Source organism: Wickerhamomyces anomalus, assembly GCF_001661255.1.
Source record: "Wickerhamomyces anomalus NRRL Y-366-8 unplaced genomic scaffold WICANscaffold_5, whole genome shotgun sequence".
In the NCBI taxonomy this organism is placed as follows: Eukaryota; Fungi; Ascomycota; class Saccharomycetes; order Phaffomycetales; family Wickerhamomycetaceae; genus Hansenula; species Hansenula anomala.
In genome coordinates this window covers 1374662-1387780 of record NW_017567114.1, presented here as the reverse complement: position 1 = coordinate 1387780, position 13119 = coordinate 1374662, and the positions used below count along the sequence as shown (strand labels likewise).

General features: G+C 37.4%; 5 protein-coding genes across 5 annotated transcripts; 1 reads left to right on the top strand and 4 right to left on the bottom strand.

Moving 5' to 3' along the window:
* Nucleotides 1-641: 641 nt before the first annotated feature.
* On the top strand, nt 642-2621 carry PLB3 (lysophospholipase; the record flags this gene model as incomplete). Its single annotated transcript, XM_019185098.1, has 1 exon — nt 642-2621. One exon carries the CDS (start codon nt 642-644, stop codon nt 2619-2621), a length of 1980 nt encoding a protein of 659 aa, XP_019037697.1.
* Nucleotides 2622-2722: 101 nt separating this feature from the next.
* OPT1 (oligopeptide transporter OPT1) lies at nt 2723-5101 on the bottom strand (the record flags this gene model as incomplete). The annotated part of the gene is made up of 2 exons (XM_019185903.1): nt 2723-4932; nt 5011-5101. The coding sequence occupies 2 exons, from the start codon at nt 5099-5101 to the stop codon at nt 2723-2725; spliced, it is 2301 nt and encodes a 766-aa protein (XP_019037696.1).
* Nucleotides 5102-6528: 1427 nt separating this feature from the next.
* Nucleotides 6529-7296, bottom strand: WICANDRAFT_80623 (uncharacterized protein; the record flags this gene model as incomplete). Its single annotated transcript, XM_019185097.1, has 1 exon — nt 6529-7296. The coding sequence occupies one exon, from the start codon at nt 7294-7296 to the stop codon at nt 6529-6531; it is 768 nt and encodes a 255-aa protein (XP_019037695.1).
* A 322-nt stretch (nt 7297-7618) lies between these two features.
* Nucleotides 7619-8563, bottom strand: WICANDRAFT_80622 (uncharacterized protein; the record flags this gene model as incomplete). The annotated part of the gene is made up of 1 exon (XM_019185096.1): nt 7619-8563. One exon carries the CDS (start codon nt 8561-8563, stop codon nt 7619-7621), a length of 945 nt encoding a protein of 314 aa, XP_019037694.1.
* A 429-nt stretch (nt 8564-8992) lies between these two features.
* Nucleotides 8993-13009, bottom strand: MSB1 (Msb1p; the record flags this gene model as incomplete). Its single annotated transcript, XM_019185095.1, has 1 exon — nt 8993-13009. The coding sequence occupies one exon, from the start codon at nt 13007-13009 to the stop codon at nt 8993-8995; it is 4017 nt and encodes a 1338-aa protein (XP_019037693.1).
* Nucleotides 13010-13119: the final 110 nt, after the last annotated feature.

Genomic DNA, 13119 nt, shown 5'->3' with positions numbered 1-13119 from the left:
CATGCTCACTAGCAAAGTCATCGCTCGGTGTCTCAACTTCAAGCCTTTAATAGACTTTGGGCGTGGTTTCAGGGTGCAAGCACGCGTGTGAAGCTGTACTGCCATCTTCGGTTATTTTAAAGCGACTTCTGGAATCAAATTTCAAGAGACCACTTTAAAGCCTTATCCTCTTCATTTTACAGGTTGAAAACCTTTGGTTCCCCATTGTAGAGAGTCTATTCTTGAGAAGGCTAAGCTTTGGATATACCTTGATTCGAATTACAGCTTTTTCCCATAACATCCATTCGAGATCTCGCTTTACATCATCATGGTCAAACCCCGGTCAAAAAGATCCAAACCAAGCTGAACAAAGTGGTTGACCGAGCAGAACATAGAGCCAGATCGTAATCCTTGGAACTCGAAAGCTTTGAATCAGAATTCATTCACTAATGTAATAAATTAACCCTAGCTTTCGGGCCAATTTCAGGCTGTTTGCAGCTTCCAAAAAAGCGGCATGTCGGATTCAAAAAAAAAACGAAATGCATAACAAAAAAAAACAGGCTTGGTTATAAAGAGAACCTGACTTTTTATAAAACTAATCATTTTGCTCCTTCGCTCGTTAACTAGCTCTTTCAATCAATGGCTAACAGAAGAGGTTAACCATGAAGCTAAACACTCTTTTCCTTATAACAAACGCTATCGCTCTAGCTTCGGCTTACTCTCCGACAGGTGGTTATGCTCCAGGAAATGTCAGTTGTCCCGAGAGAAGTACTTCAGGAAGCTCAAATTTGGTTAGAGAAGCCCATTCATTGAGTGAGGATGAGAAAGACTGGTTAGATAAAAGACATGAAATCACAGATGAAGCACTAAGAGAATTCTTGGAGAGAGCCGATTTACAAGATTTCAACATTGATGATTTCTTTGATAACGTTAATGGTTCAATTAATATTGGTTTAGCCTTCTCTGGTGGTGGTTATAGAGCTATGCTTTGTGGTGCTGGTCAAATTAGTGCCTTAGATGATAGAACACATGGTGCAAATGATACTGGTCTTGGTGGGCTATTACAATCTGCAACTTATTTATCCGGTCTATCAGGTGGTAATTGGTTGACTGGTACTCTAGCATTGAACAATTGGACAAGTGTTCAAGAATTGATTGGAAATACTACTATTTGGAACTTGGAGCATTCAATTTTTGCAAGTGGTGGTTGGAATATTTTCAAAACTTTTAATCAATGGGATGAAATTGACGATGCTATTGATGCCAAAAGAGATGCCCATTTTAACACTTCTTTAACAGATATTTGGGGAAGAGCTCTATCTTATCAATTTTTTGGCAGAGAAAATGATGGTGACATTGGGTTAACCTTTTCTACATTAAGAGATGTTGAAGTTTTCCAAAATGCTGAAATGCCATTCCCAATTAGTGTTGCAGATGGTAGAACACCAGGTTCCACAATTGTTAACTTAAATTCAACCGTTTTTGAGTTTAATCCTTTTGAAATGGGCTCTTGGGATCCTTCTGTTTACGCATTCACTGACTTGAAATATTTGGGTACTGAAGTGAACAATGGTGTTCCTCAAGCTGATCAATGTATTATGGGTTTTGATAACGCTGGGTTCGTCTTGGGTACCTCATCTTCCTTATTCAACCAATTTCTTTTACAACTGAATACAACAGGTATCAAAGGTGCAGTTTACAATCTAATTGAAGATTTTTTACAAAATTTAAGTGAAGATTTCGATGATATTGCAATTTATAATCCTAATCCATTTTATCATTCAAATCATTCAACAGTTCGCACAATTGTTGAAGATGAAACTTTATACCTATGTGATGGTGGTGAAGATTTACAAAATGTTCCATTAGCACCTTTAGTCCAACCGGAACGTGATCTTGACATCATCTTTGCATTTGATAATTCAGCTGATACTAATGATTCTTTCCCCAATGGTGCTTCATTAATCGCAACTTATGAACGTCAATTCTCTGTTCAAGGTAATGGTACTTCATTCCCATATGTTCCAGATAAAGAAACTTTTATTGGTCTCAATTTAACTCAAAAACCAACATTTTTCGGTTGTAATGCCTCAAACATGACAGGTTTAACTACAATCCCTCCATTAGTTGTTTATATTGCAAATACTCCATACACTTATTGGTCAAACACATCAACTTTCAAAATGGAATATGATGAGGATGAAAAACTTTCAATGATTCAAAACGGTTATGAAGTTGCTTCAAGATATAACTTAACAATTGATCAAGATTGGCAGAAATGTGTTTCTTGTGCAATTATTCGTCGTGAACAAGAACGTAACAATCAAACACAATCTGAAGAATGTTCAAGATGTTTCCAAGAATACTGTTGGGATGGTATAACAGTTAGTGATAGTAGTGTATCTGCATTAAGATCAAATAACTGGACCTCCACTGCTGATATTAACAAAGCAAACACTTCTGGTGAAGTATCTTCAAGCTCTCAAGGTGGTGGTTCTTCCTCAACAGGTTCAACTTCATCATCCTCATCCTCTTCAAGCCATAGCAGATCAAGTGCTGTTTCAATCAAATTGTCATACAAATCAGTTTCAGCTTTATTATACTCTACACTTCTAGTTTCTTCAATCGTTCTATTCTTCTAATTCCAATACAGTCTTTAAAAAAAAAGAGATTCCTCTTATGTACATTTTTAATACAACACATTTCCGCTTCTGAGATTATTAAATTAACGGTACGTATATTATCACCACCATTTATCTGGTCCAAAAGTTTCACCTTTACCCAATGTATAAAATGGAGTACCTTTGAAGTCGATAGTATCACGGTAAACAGTATTCCCCCACCATTTTAGGGTACCACCTGGGTATTGAACACATAAAAACACAATAACAACGGCAACAGCAACTCCAGTCTCCACTGCTGCACCCATCACATACCTGTATTTAGCATCCCATCTTGGCCATCTGTTTTTAACCTTGTTTATTAGAAAAGACAGAGCGAAATAGCAACTATAGTTATATGGTGTGGATGGTGGAATATTACCAGGCCCAACAAAGAATAATGGAGCATTAATCTTACCGATCCATCTATGTGGCCATTTTTTATGTAATAACCAAGCGCCAATAGTGAAAACTGGGCCAATAATGAAAAATAATAACAATGGAGAGTATTTCTGTCCTGGAGTGAATAAATACTGTGGAATTGACCAAATAATTGCAGCGTTTGTTATAGTACGACCACTTGCACAGATAAATCCATCAGGTTGGGAAGTTGAACAAATATCTTTGATATGAAATCTCATCCATCTTTGCACCAAAACTTGTGTAACACCAGCTAGTAATGTACTATAGATCTGGATAAAGAACAACATACGAGGTGCAATTTTCAAGTAAAGGCCCAATTTCAAATCCCTAGATAAGTTTAAACCTTGTCTCATAACAATAAACCCATAAACTTTAAACAATAGATTAGCCATTGGACGGAAAGGCAACATATAACCACAAATTAATTCTGTGATAATGTTCAATCCAACTTCTTGATTTGATAAAGCTTCGATAATACCTTCAGGGATAAAAGTAACAATACTGATCAACAGTGCAATCACTAACCCCCATGCTGGAAATCCAGTATCCCAATGACAGACTGTAACAAACGATAAGGCTAAAAAGATCACAAACAATACAGCATACCACCAATCTGGAACTTCTTTATAGTTTTGCATCAATCTTCTATGAATATCTTGACCGCCTGCTCTTGAATCCCTAACTTTTTGATAGATATCTTTACCATGATACAAAAAACAATGGAAAAAAATACTAACCACGGCAGCAAAATTCAATGCATAACTTAATAAATATGAAAAGGGCACAAATAATGGTGAGTATTCCCTATATTTTTGCTTATCAATAACGAAATTATCACCTAGGATTCTGGTAACATTGTATTTTTTTTGTCTGTTATCAAAAGTTGAAGTTGAAATGACTGGTAAATACTTAGCATCCCAAGTATTTGTGAAATACAAGATCGGCAACAATAAAACAAAGAAAATGAAAACTGAAGCATAAGTATTTGCAATAGCCCAATATGGCGTAGCGAAAACAGAGCCTGACATTGCTTGGGAAATTTGTGTATAATCAAATGTGATTGGAATGACACCAATCCCACCAACGACACCAAATATGAAATTTGCAACAAAATTATGTCTAGTTAATGGGCCCCATAAAATAAAATTGAAATAAGATAATCCTGTAAAGATGAAACCTGGGAACCAATACCAAACAAAGTTAATAATCATCACAATCAAGAAAAAATAGTATCTTGAAATTTTCCATCCATTGACAATGGTCTTGTCAATTCTTGAAGAATGTAAAGCTTCAAACATTGAGACTGAGATCAAAGTTTGTGGCCAAATCATACTTGGAGGGTCAACAATAAATCTTCTTGTTAGTCCAGCTAATCCATATCCCAAGCATTGGGTTGTCCAGACTAACAAAACTTCATATCCTATACCAAAATCTCTATTGAAGAAATTTGTTTGGGAAATTAAAATATTCATAGCATAAGCTGTAGATGATGTTAAAGCAACACAGATTGTTAAAATACCATGTTCTTTAATTGTATAAGGGCCTGGATTTAGGTTGAACCAAGAATATTTGAATTTCACATCTGGCATAATTTTGGCAATGAATTTACCAATTGGATAAGCAACAACTTGGGCAACAAGAAAATTGATGGTTAAACTTGGATAACGTAATGAGAAGAATTGGTTAACAGCGGCAAATACAATGACAAATATTGTAGTTAGTACCCAAGTTCTCCAATGGTTTATTTGAATTGAAGGATCATCTGTATTTGGGACAACTTCACGAACTTCAGGATATGGAGAATTGTCCATCAAAGATATATCACCACTTATGAAAGATAGGTTGTCACTCTCAATTTCAATAACATCTCCTTTAATTGAATTTTTAGCTGATCTATCGCTGGGGATGTTATGTTCAATGTCTGATGCTGTTCTATTCTTATCTTGACCATCTATTCTGTATTGCGACCCATCAAGTTCAACCTCGTCACTTGAAGTGACTATACTGTCTTTGTTAGACCTGTTACCAAAGATACCCATTTCTATTGATTGGTTTTGATGATTAGTTGATGAAGGTTCACCTTCACTGGGTACTGGTATATATCCTTTTCTTGTGTGAAAGGGTCTCATTATGAGAATTATATGTAAAATGAGGATAATTCACTTGATACTTATACACCAACAGCCTGCTAGCAATCTCTATTGTCTGTGACCGATTCTGATGATGATGTGATTCAGTGGCAGCTTAGATCCAATTCCAATGGCTGATCTATTGTACATGAAGTGGAAGCAGCCATATGAGTTAATTATGGCAATCAAATCCAAATATGGAGGGCAAACCCAGTTCAAAGTGGTAAATTAACTTCAAACGGTGAGTTCAGGGAACTTCAGGCCAATTGGAATCAAATATCAGCCAGTCAATCCTGCTTATTTCAAATTATCCAGGATGCACGATAGATTATTCAAATCAGGGCCAATTCACCTTATCAGCCAGAGTTGTGCTGATGGTGCGTCCACGCAGTAGTAAGTCAAACGAGATAAGGTCAAGTCAATTGAAATTCCTTGAGATCATGAAGAGCTCATTAAGGATTCTATCTAAGGCATAAGATAACCATTGACCTGGTCCTTGAAAGAATAAGTGTATTGGTTCCTTTTTGGCCACTGTCGTTTCCTGATTTTTCGGAAGAGAAAAAACTGTGGCGTTTCAGGAAATTCAAGCTTTTTTTTATCTTTCAGAAATCAATTGACAGGATTCTTTTGGCTTGTAGGTGGAATTATGTACGAGCTGAGTCTTCTAGAAGACTTTGATTTGTGATGATGAAGAGAATGGGTATTGAAGGAAGGTGGTTTCTGTTTTGTTTTTATATTTCGATAGTTAGCATAGGAGTTGATTGTTGAGGTGAGCGTACTGAAGTAATTAGTGTAGTTGAAAGTTGAAACTTGAGTCTGAAGATCCACCAGACTTACGCATCTGTTGCTAACTCAGTTTACGGCTTGTCATACTGCAGCCGTTTACAAATTGTCGCTAACTTCACTCGTATAATTCCGTAAGATGAGCATTGTAACAGCGATGATGTTAGTTGTAACTTGTGAAGGATCTCATTCCACTGAACAATTATGGCAATATTGCCTAACGTTTCCAAGATCCAACCCCCAAAATCAAGATTCTGGATTAAGACTTCTAATGCACTGGGACTATCACTCATAAACAAGACACTGAAAGGCATTTGGAATCCTTTTCTACATTTTGCAAGTGGGATTCATAAGCATTTTCATTAAAGGCCAAAAGTTATTGCACGTCCTCCCTAACTAAACTTTGTTCAGCTGATCCACCGATAGGATGGAAAGAGCAGGTTTTTCAACTCTTGAGGTCACAATATCACTTTTTCAAGGGACAATATCATCAGCCCTGGTTCCTGAGATCAATTCTAAATTTCTCGTGTTCTTTATATTTCCAGCCAAATAGTTTATGGAACAGGTGTCATGGCATTAGAGCCCTCTGGTGTAGTCACAATGGAAGAAGCATCATCCATTAACGCAGGTGATTGGTCTCTTGAGTCACCCCCAGCGTTATCTTCATCCACATCTAATGCCTTATTATTCAGCTTTATTTGAACTTTGAATGAACCCTTGTTAACATCTTTCTCACCTTCTTCGTCTTTTGGCTTTACAACCTTATCCTCTTTTCCTTTAGCAGCACCGGTCCAACTTTTGAACTCAATATTATAGCCAGTGAAACTTATAATATCTATAGGTTTCTTAGTCCATTTTCTAACAGGTGCACCTGATTTATCCAATTTATCATCATCTCCATTTGCACCTGAAGATCCACCACCAGTTCCCACTGATTTTGAAAGAGTTGATTTCACAGTTGGATGGTTTGTTGAACTAGTAGAAGAAGTCGCTGGCGCTGTACTTGGAGTTTCTTGCTTGATTGATCCTTCTGGGGCTGGAGACGATAGTAATGATCTTTTGGAACCTTTGGCTCCACCACGGCCACCGCGTGCTCTTCTTCTACCATCCTCTAATGCTGATGGAGTACTACCTCTGGAATTGGGTATTGGAGTATTTAAACTTGATTCTTTCTTCACAGGAGTTGGTGTTGCGATATTTGTACTTGGATGGGCGTTGGAAGTTGAGCTTTTCCGTCTCTTTTTTGGAGTGAAGTCTGCAGCTGGGAACTTCCTCAACGATTCACTAGGGACATTCAAGGTAACAATCATTGACTTTGCCATTTTAAAGAGTGATTTGTGATAGTAAAATTGTGAGGTTTACTCGTGTTCTTGATTTCTTCATCTACAACTTTTTCTTTTCGCCAGTGTTATGTAATCATCGTGCTAAAACTGAAAAATCCTCGAGAAACTAAAACAAACTACACGTCAGTATTCAAAAAACCCAATTCCAACTATCCTGTTATCCTTTCCTATACTATCCCTAAATTACCCATTCCCATAATAATAATAAAATGTTCACTATCCAACAGCTGCTCATGGAAATTCAATTAAAACTTAAAACCAAATCACTTAATTCACAATTCAACTAGGAAACCAAAGATACTCAGTATCTGAATAAATCATCATCAAGAGCATCACAAGCTTGATAAATTTCATAAAGCTTAGAAGTTTTGTTCACATCAATCTTACAAGCTCTTTGTGCATCTGTCTTCTTGAATGTTTGCTCGTTATATGTTCTTCTGGCCTTTTCAGCGAAGAAACGTTTGTTTGTCTCAATAAACTGTTGATCAGTTAGTTTGAGAACATTCTTTATTGTTGTTTCCTTTGTTTCACCATCCTCCAGCTTATAAGTCAATCCTAGTTTTTTAATTATTTTCAAAAATTCTTCATCATTCAGTTCGATCTTTGGTTCAAAATTTGGAATATCTTCAAGTGGAAGGTCATGAATCAAACTGACTGTACTCAATCTCAAAAACTCTCCCTTTTCCCCGTTGTTTTTTGCTTCAACTAGCTTCTCTTTCAAATCTGTGACTTCATCTGTATTAGCTTCTGAAGTGGATGCTGATGATGATAATGAGGAGGGTGTAGATGTGGAAGGTGATGTTTTCTTTTTTGATCTGGTATCGTATTCACGACTAGCCACATTTTCTGTTGAGTTCTTTGAAGCCTTTTGAGACCCATCGACAGAAGCCTCTTCAATGTTTAGCTCTTCTTCCTTTTTAGATTCTTCAGATTTATCAGAAGGTGTTGATGAGGAGGAGGAGGATGACGATGATGATGGAGCTGGTGGACTTTTCTTGGATGGCTTGCTCTTGGTTGAATTCTTTTTCAATTGTGGTAAATTATATGCACCAAGGAAATTCATAATCTGCTTCTTTTTGGCTGGTTGAGGTTTAATTTCCATCCATTCACTATCTTTGGCTTGAGTTGAACTTGCTTCTGTTTCATCCAGCCTTCTCTTTTGAGCAGCAAGCTTTCCCTCTGGAGAGATTGGTGGTGACAACAACTTTGCTCTTCTTTGTGGAGAATCTGCTTCACGGTCTGTCATTTTGTAATCAAGTTATAAATGTCTCTGTGAATGTGTGCTGCTCTTTGATAATGTATGATTGATAAAATGAATGAAAAATAGCAAATTCGTTCCCTTCAATCACCATATATAGCGTAGCGAATATTTTTCTGCTTTCAAATTCTTTTCTGTTTTGTGGTTTTCGTTATAATTGTTCGCAAAAACGCATCTTTTTTGAATTTGTAAACAAAAGTCACGTGAATCTCCATTTTAGGTGTATGAGACGCGTCTTTTTTTTTCCGTGTTCCTTATCGGAAACCTGATAAAGAATGTGTCAAAGATCCAATAAAGAAGTTGAAGCTGGTACTCATACAAACACTAGTACTTATACTACATATATAGATCAATATTTACACTATTCTTTATTCTTTATATATAACAATTGTCCTATCTCATGAAAAAATTGTACATTCAAATACCAAAATCACCTTGTGTCAAAGCATTACGTAGATTCTTCTTATCAGTCTTGTTGACTCTATGCAACTTGTTTACACCACCTGCTGTTGGTAAATGCCCAATCGCATATTCACTGGCACCATTTGTTGCAGCATTGGTTGAATTGGCTGGTGGTGGTGGTGATGGTTGATGGCTGAAACCTGGAGCTGGAGGATAACCATAACCTTGTGGAGGCGGTGGATAATAACCTTGCGGTGGTGGTGGATAATAGCCTTGAGGAGGATAGCCTTGTGGAGGAGCACCATATCCAGGATAGCCTTGAGGTGGTGGTGGGTAATATCCTTGAGGTGGTGGTGGATAATAGCCTTGAGGTGGTGGTTGATGAGATCTTGAAAAACCTTGACTGCGAGCAGGTGAAACTGATTGAGGTCTTTGTGCTCCAATAGGCATACCTCTTGGTGATCTTTGTCTTGGTGGTGGTGCTGATTGTGGAACTGATAAGTTTGAGCCATGTCCAGGGGATGGTGTACCAAAATTTCCAGGCCCTTTTGGTGGTGGTGATTTATACATTTGTTGATGAGAAACTTGATTTGAATATTGTTGTTGACCAGGTGGTGAAACGCGATATGGTGAAGTTGCAGGTGGAGCTTTCTGGCGTTGGGGTGTAGAGTAATGCTGAGGTGCAGTGTAGCTTTGAGACTCTAATCCCTTTGGTTGGTAATTTGAATTGGAATTCAAACTTTGGGATGATGTGCTCGCTCCAGGAACCTGTTGTGAACGACTTTGTCTTGAAGGAATTGAGCTTCTTTCATCACTATTTTGACTGTTATAAGAACGATTATCTGGTGAATATCTTCTAGCATCAAATTGATTGTTGAAAGATTCAGCACTTTGAGCATAATTGTTTGCTGGAACTTGTAATGACGAGTTTGATCCATTATATTGAACTGCAGCAACTTTTTGATCTTTTTCATACCCTCTGGCTGGTGAAATATTTTTGATAGGACTTCTTGGTGGTGATGGTGTTGGAATTGGAATACCACTGTCAACAGTTGGTTCGGGTATGTAATGAATGTCACTAGTGTCTAGCGGCTCAGGTATATTTGGTAATCTATTTGGGCTCGAGCTTGGATTACTATACCTTTTATTCTGATATGGTGATTGGTTTGATTTGGTTGGGCTTGTAAATGTTGAACCATCACTATCAGTACCATGATGAACAGATGGTGCGGCATAAGTTTCAATAATACTTTCTGGGTATCTCTTTTGTGAAGCTCCTGAAAACCTCTTTATTTCATCATTTATGATTTTATCTTCAGCGTCTTGATAGTCATCAGAGGTTGGATTTGTTGTTGGGGTACTTTCTCTCAAATCAGCTTGAGCATGATCAATTGACTGGGTTGCACTGTAGAAACTATCACGCTCGGTATTATCAGATGTAACAGCACTTCTTAACCGACCTTCGTGATCATTTTTGCTCAATGGTGTTGGAGGTTGATGTTGCCTTATTGGACTGTGATCTGATCGTCTTGAAATATTTGAAAATGATTCAGCAGTTGAATACCTATTTGTATTACCCATTGGAACTTGGGGAGTTTGGGTTCCATAGACAGCAGGTGGTGGTTGTTGTTGTTGGTAGTGATGGCTGTAATCATAATCATTCTGTGGTCCATTATCTTTGTAGCCATTATTCTCCTGTGGTGGTTTTCTCCTTGGTTTTGAGACTGTTGATGATGACTCACAACTAGACACAGTGGCATCTGATGGTTGAGCATGATGATCATGTTTGTTCAAGGATGGTAATTCCCTAACAGGAGAACCTTGTCTAGAGGCTCCACCATCAATCTTGGACTCAACTTGATTCACCTGATACGCCAATTGACTAACCATCTTGGTGAGATCCTCTATTGATCCATTTTGAAGACCGTTTTCTTTATGAGGAGAACTTGGAGCTTCAAAAGTCTCAATTGCATTTCTTGTTTCCCGTGCAACATCTCTGTTTGGTGACCGTGGTCTCAAATTTCTGTATTCAGATTCACCATAAGCATTGTAGCTTTGGGGATCGTACTGATTGGTTGTATTGTATCTATTATCATGATCATAATATGTTGGTGACTCTTGGTATTGCTCACTTCTTCTTGGTGGTGCAGTAGTATGATATTCATTTGTTGTTGCATATGGATAATTTTGATGCTGTTGAGAATGATAAAATGAATCCTGTGCAGGTTTTTGTTGTTCATAATCATCATCAAATCCAAAACTATCAAGGGGTATACTTAATCTATATTGATTTGTTTCAATTTCAGGCAAAGATTCAACTTTCTCAGGCGATTCCCAATGTTGCAGCCTTTCTTCTGGTAATGGTTTATGATGTTGTGGATTTAGGCCTGGCTGGGGTAGTGGTTTGGCATTTTCCTCGTTTTGATTATGGTGAAATTTCTTCAATGGTTTCAAGAATCCTAATTTAGGCGACAATGAGCTTGAAGTCTTTCTGACAGGTGGTTGAATGCCATTTGGAACAAGAGATTCTTGTAGAACTCTTGGCTTTGATCTAGGTTTTGCAGCAGGTAAAGGTTCATCACCTAGTAATGAAGTGTAATGAGGTTGAGGTCCCGAAACATTGCGTTTCTGAGACTTTGGTTTCTCAGGTAAAGGAGGTTCATGATTTCTGAAACTTGATTCAATATTTTGTTCCTCAACAATGATCCATTTCTTAAATCCATCAAAAACAAATTCTGAAATTAAAGATCTACCAAATAGCTTCTTTTTAGCTGCAGTTTCCTCAAAGGACATACTTGACATCCAGGTCCAGATAAAGTAATCATCAATAGAAACTCTTGAAACCAAAACCTCTGTTTGTTTCTGCAAAAGGTTAGCAGGTGGATTATACTCGGGCCAACCAGCATTCAGATTACTTTCATCTGCTTTCTTACACAACAACCCAATTATTCTTCTGGATTCATTTGACAGTTTGTTCAAAATATTTGCATCATTCTTGCACAAAGATTTCAGTAGTGCGTAATCTTCTTTAGCTTCAAAATCATTTGGATTATCAAAACGTAACACTTTGGGTATTTTGTTCAATAGTTCAATAGGCGATCTTGAAAGTGAGCTTGAGCGTATTGTAACAAGTGGAACGCTCACCAATGTGGAAGATGAATATGTCAAATCAGGTGGAGGGTAAGAATTACTAGCCAATAAAGCTTGTAATGTTCTTGGTAATTGAAGCTTGGTATTATGATCATCAGGCAACATGGATCTCAAAAATGAAAGAAGCATATGAAACATTGCATCAGCAGCAGGCAGCCAATCCCTCAACCCTTCTCTAAACGAATTTTCAGTTGGGTCCAATCTTGATTTGGTTAAATTTGCAGAATTTGGAGGACCATGAAACGCCCAAATACCAGCCATTTTGGAAATTTTTCTTCCACTTAGTTGATTCTCCTTAGCGTTAGCTGATAAAGATACAAGAAGGTCCAAAAAATCATAAACAATGGATGCATGAGCTGGTGATGTTAAACATTGAGGCATAAATTCCAAAAAAGCCTTTTTGGGGTAATCAGATTTAGCTTCCAATTTCTTGAAAGTCTCATAGGCATCCCAGCCAATAATTGAGTTCATGGGTAGTCTTGTCCATAGATACTTTAAAGCAGCCATCAAAGTAAACTCGTCTGTGTTTTTCACTGCTCTCTCAATAACGTTTATAGGTGCAGGTTTTGTTCCATTAGGAAACACCTGAGTCAAGAAAAACGAAAGTTTTGAATCATCAACTTTTGGCCTGAAAGCCAATATAACCAATGGTGTCTTATTACCTTTAATTTTAAGCTCCTGTGTTATTGTATGGATCAATTCTCTAACATCATTTCTGTTGAATTCATGAACAAATGTGTCACCATCGGCACCTTGATTTGACGATGACGGTATTGGTAAAGGTTTATTTACCAAGTACTTGTTGGGCACCTTAGTTGGGCTATTACTCTGTTTCTTTCCATTAGCTTCAAACTGAGCTGAATGTGATATTGTAGCAGTCATTAGAAGAGTTTGTTTTCAATAATTCTGAACCGAAAGGCGCGGTACGATCTTGATTTCCATTCAGGTTTGACAACACTCTGTAACTAGAATAGATCTCTGGAGTAACGAAT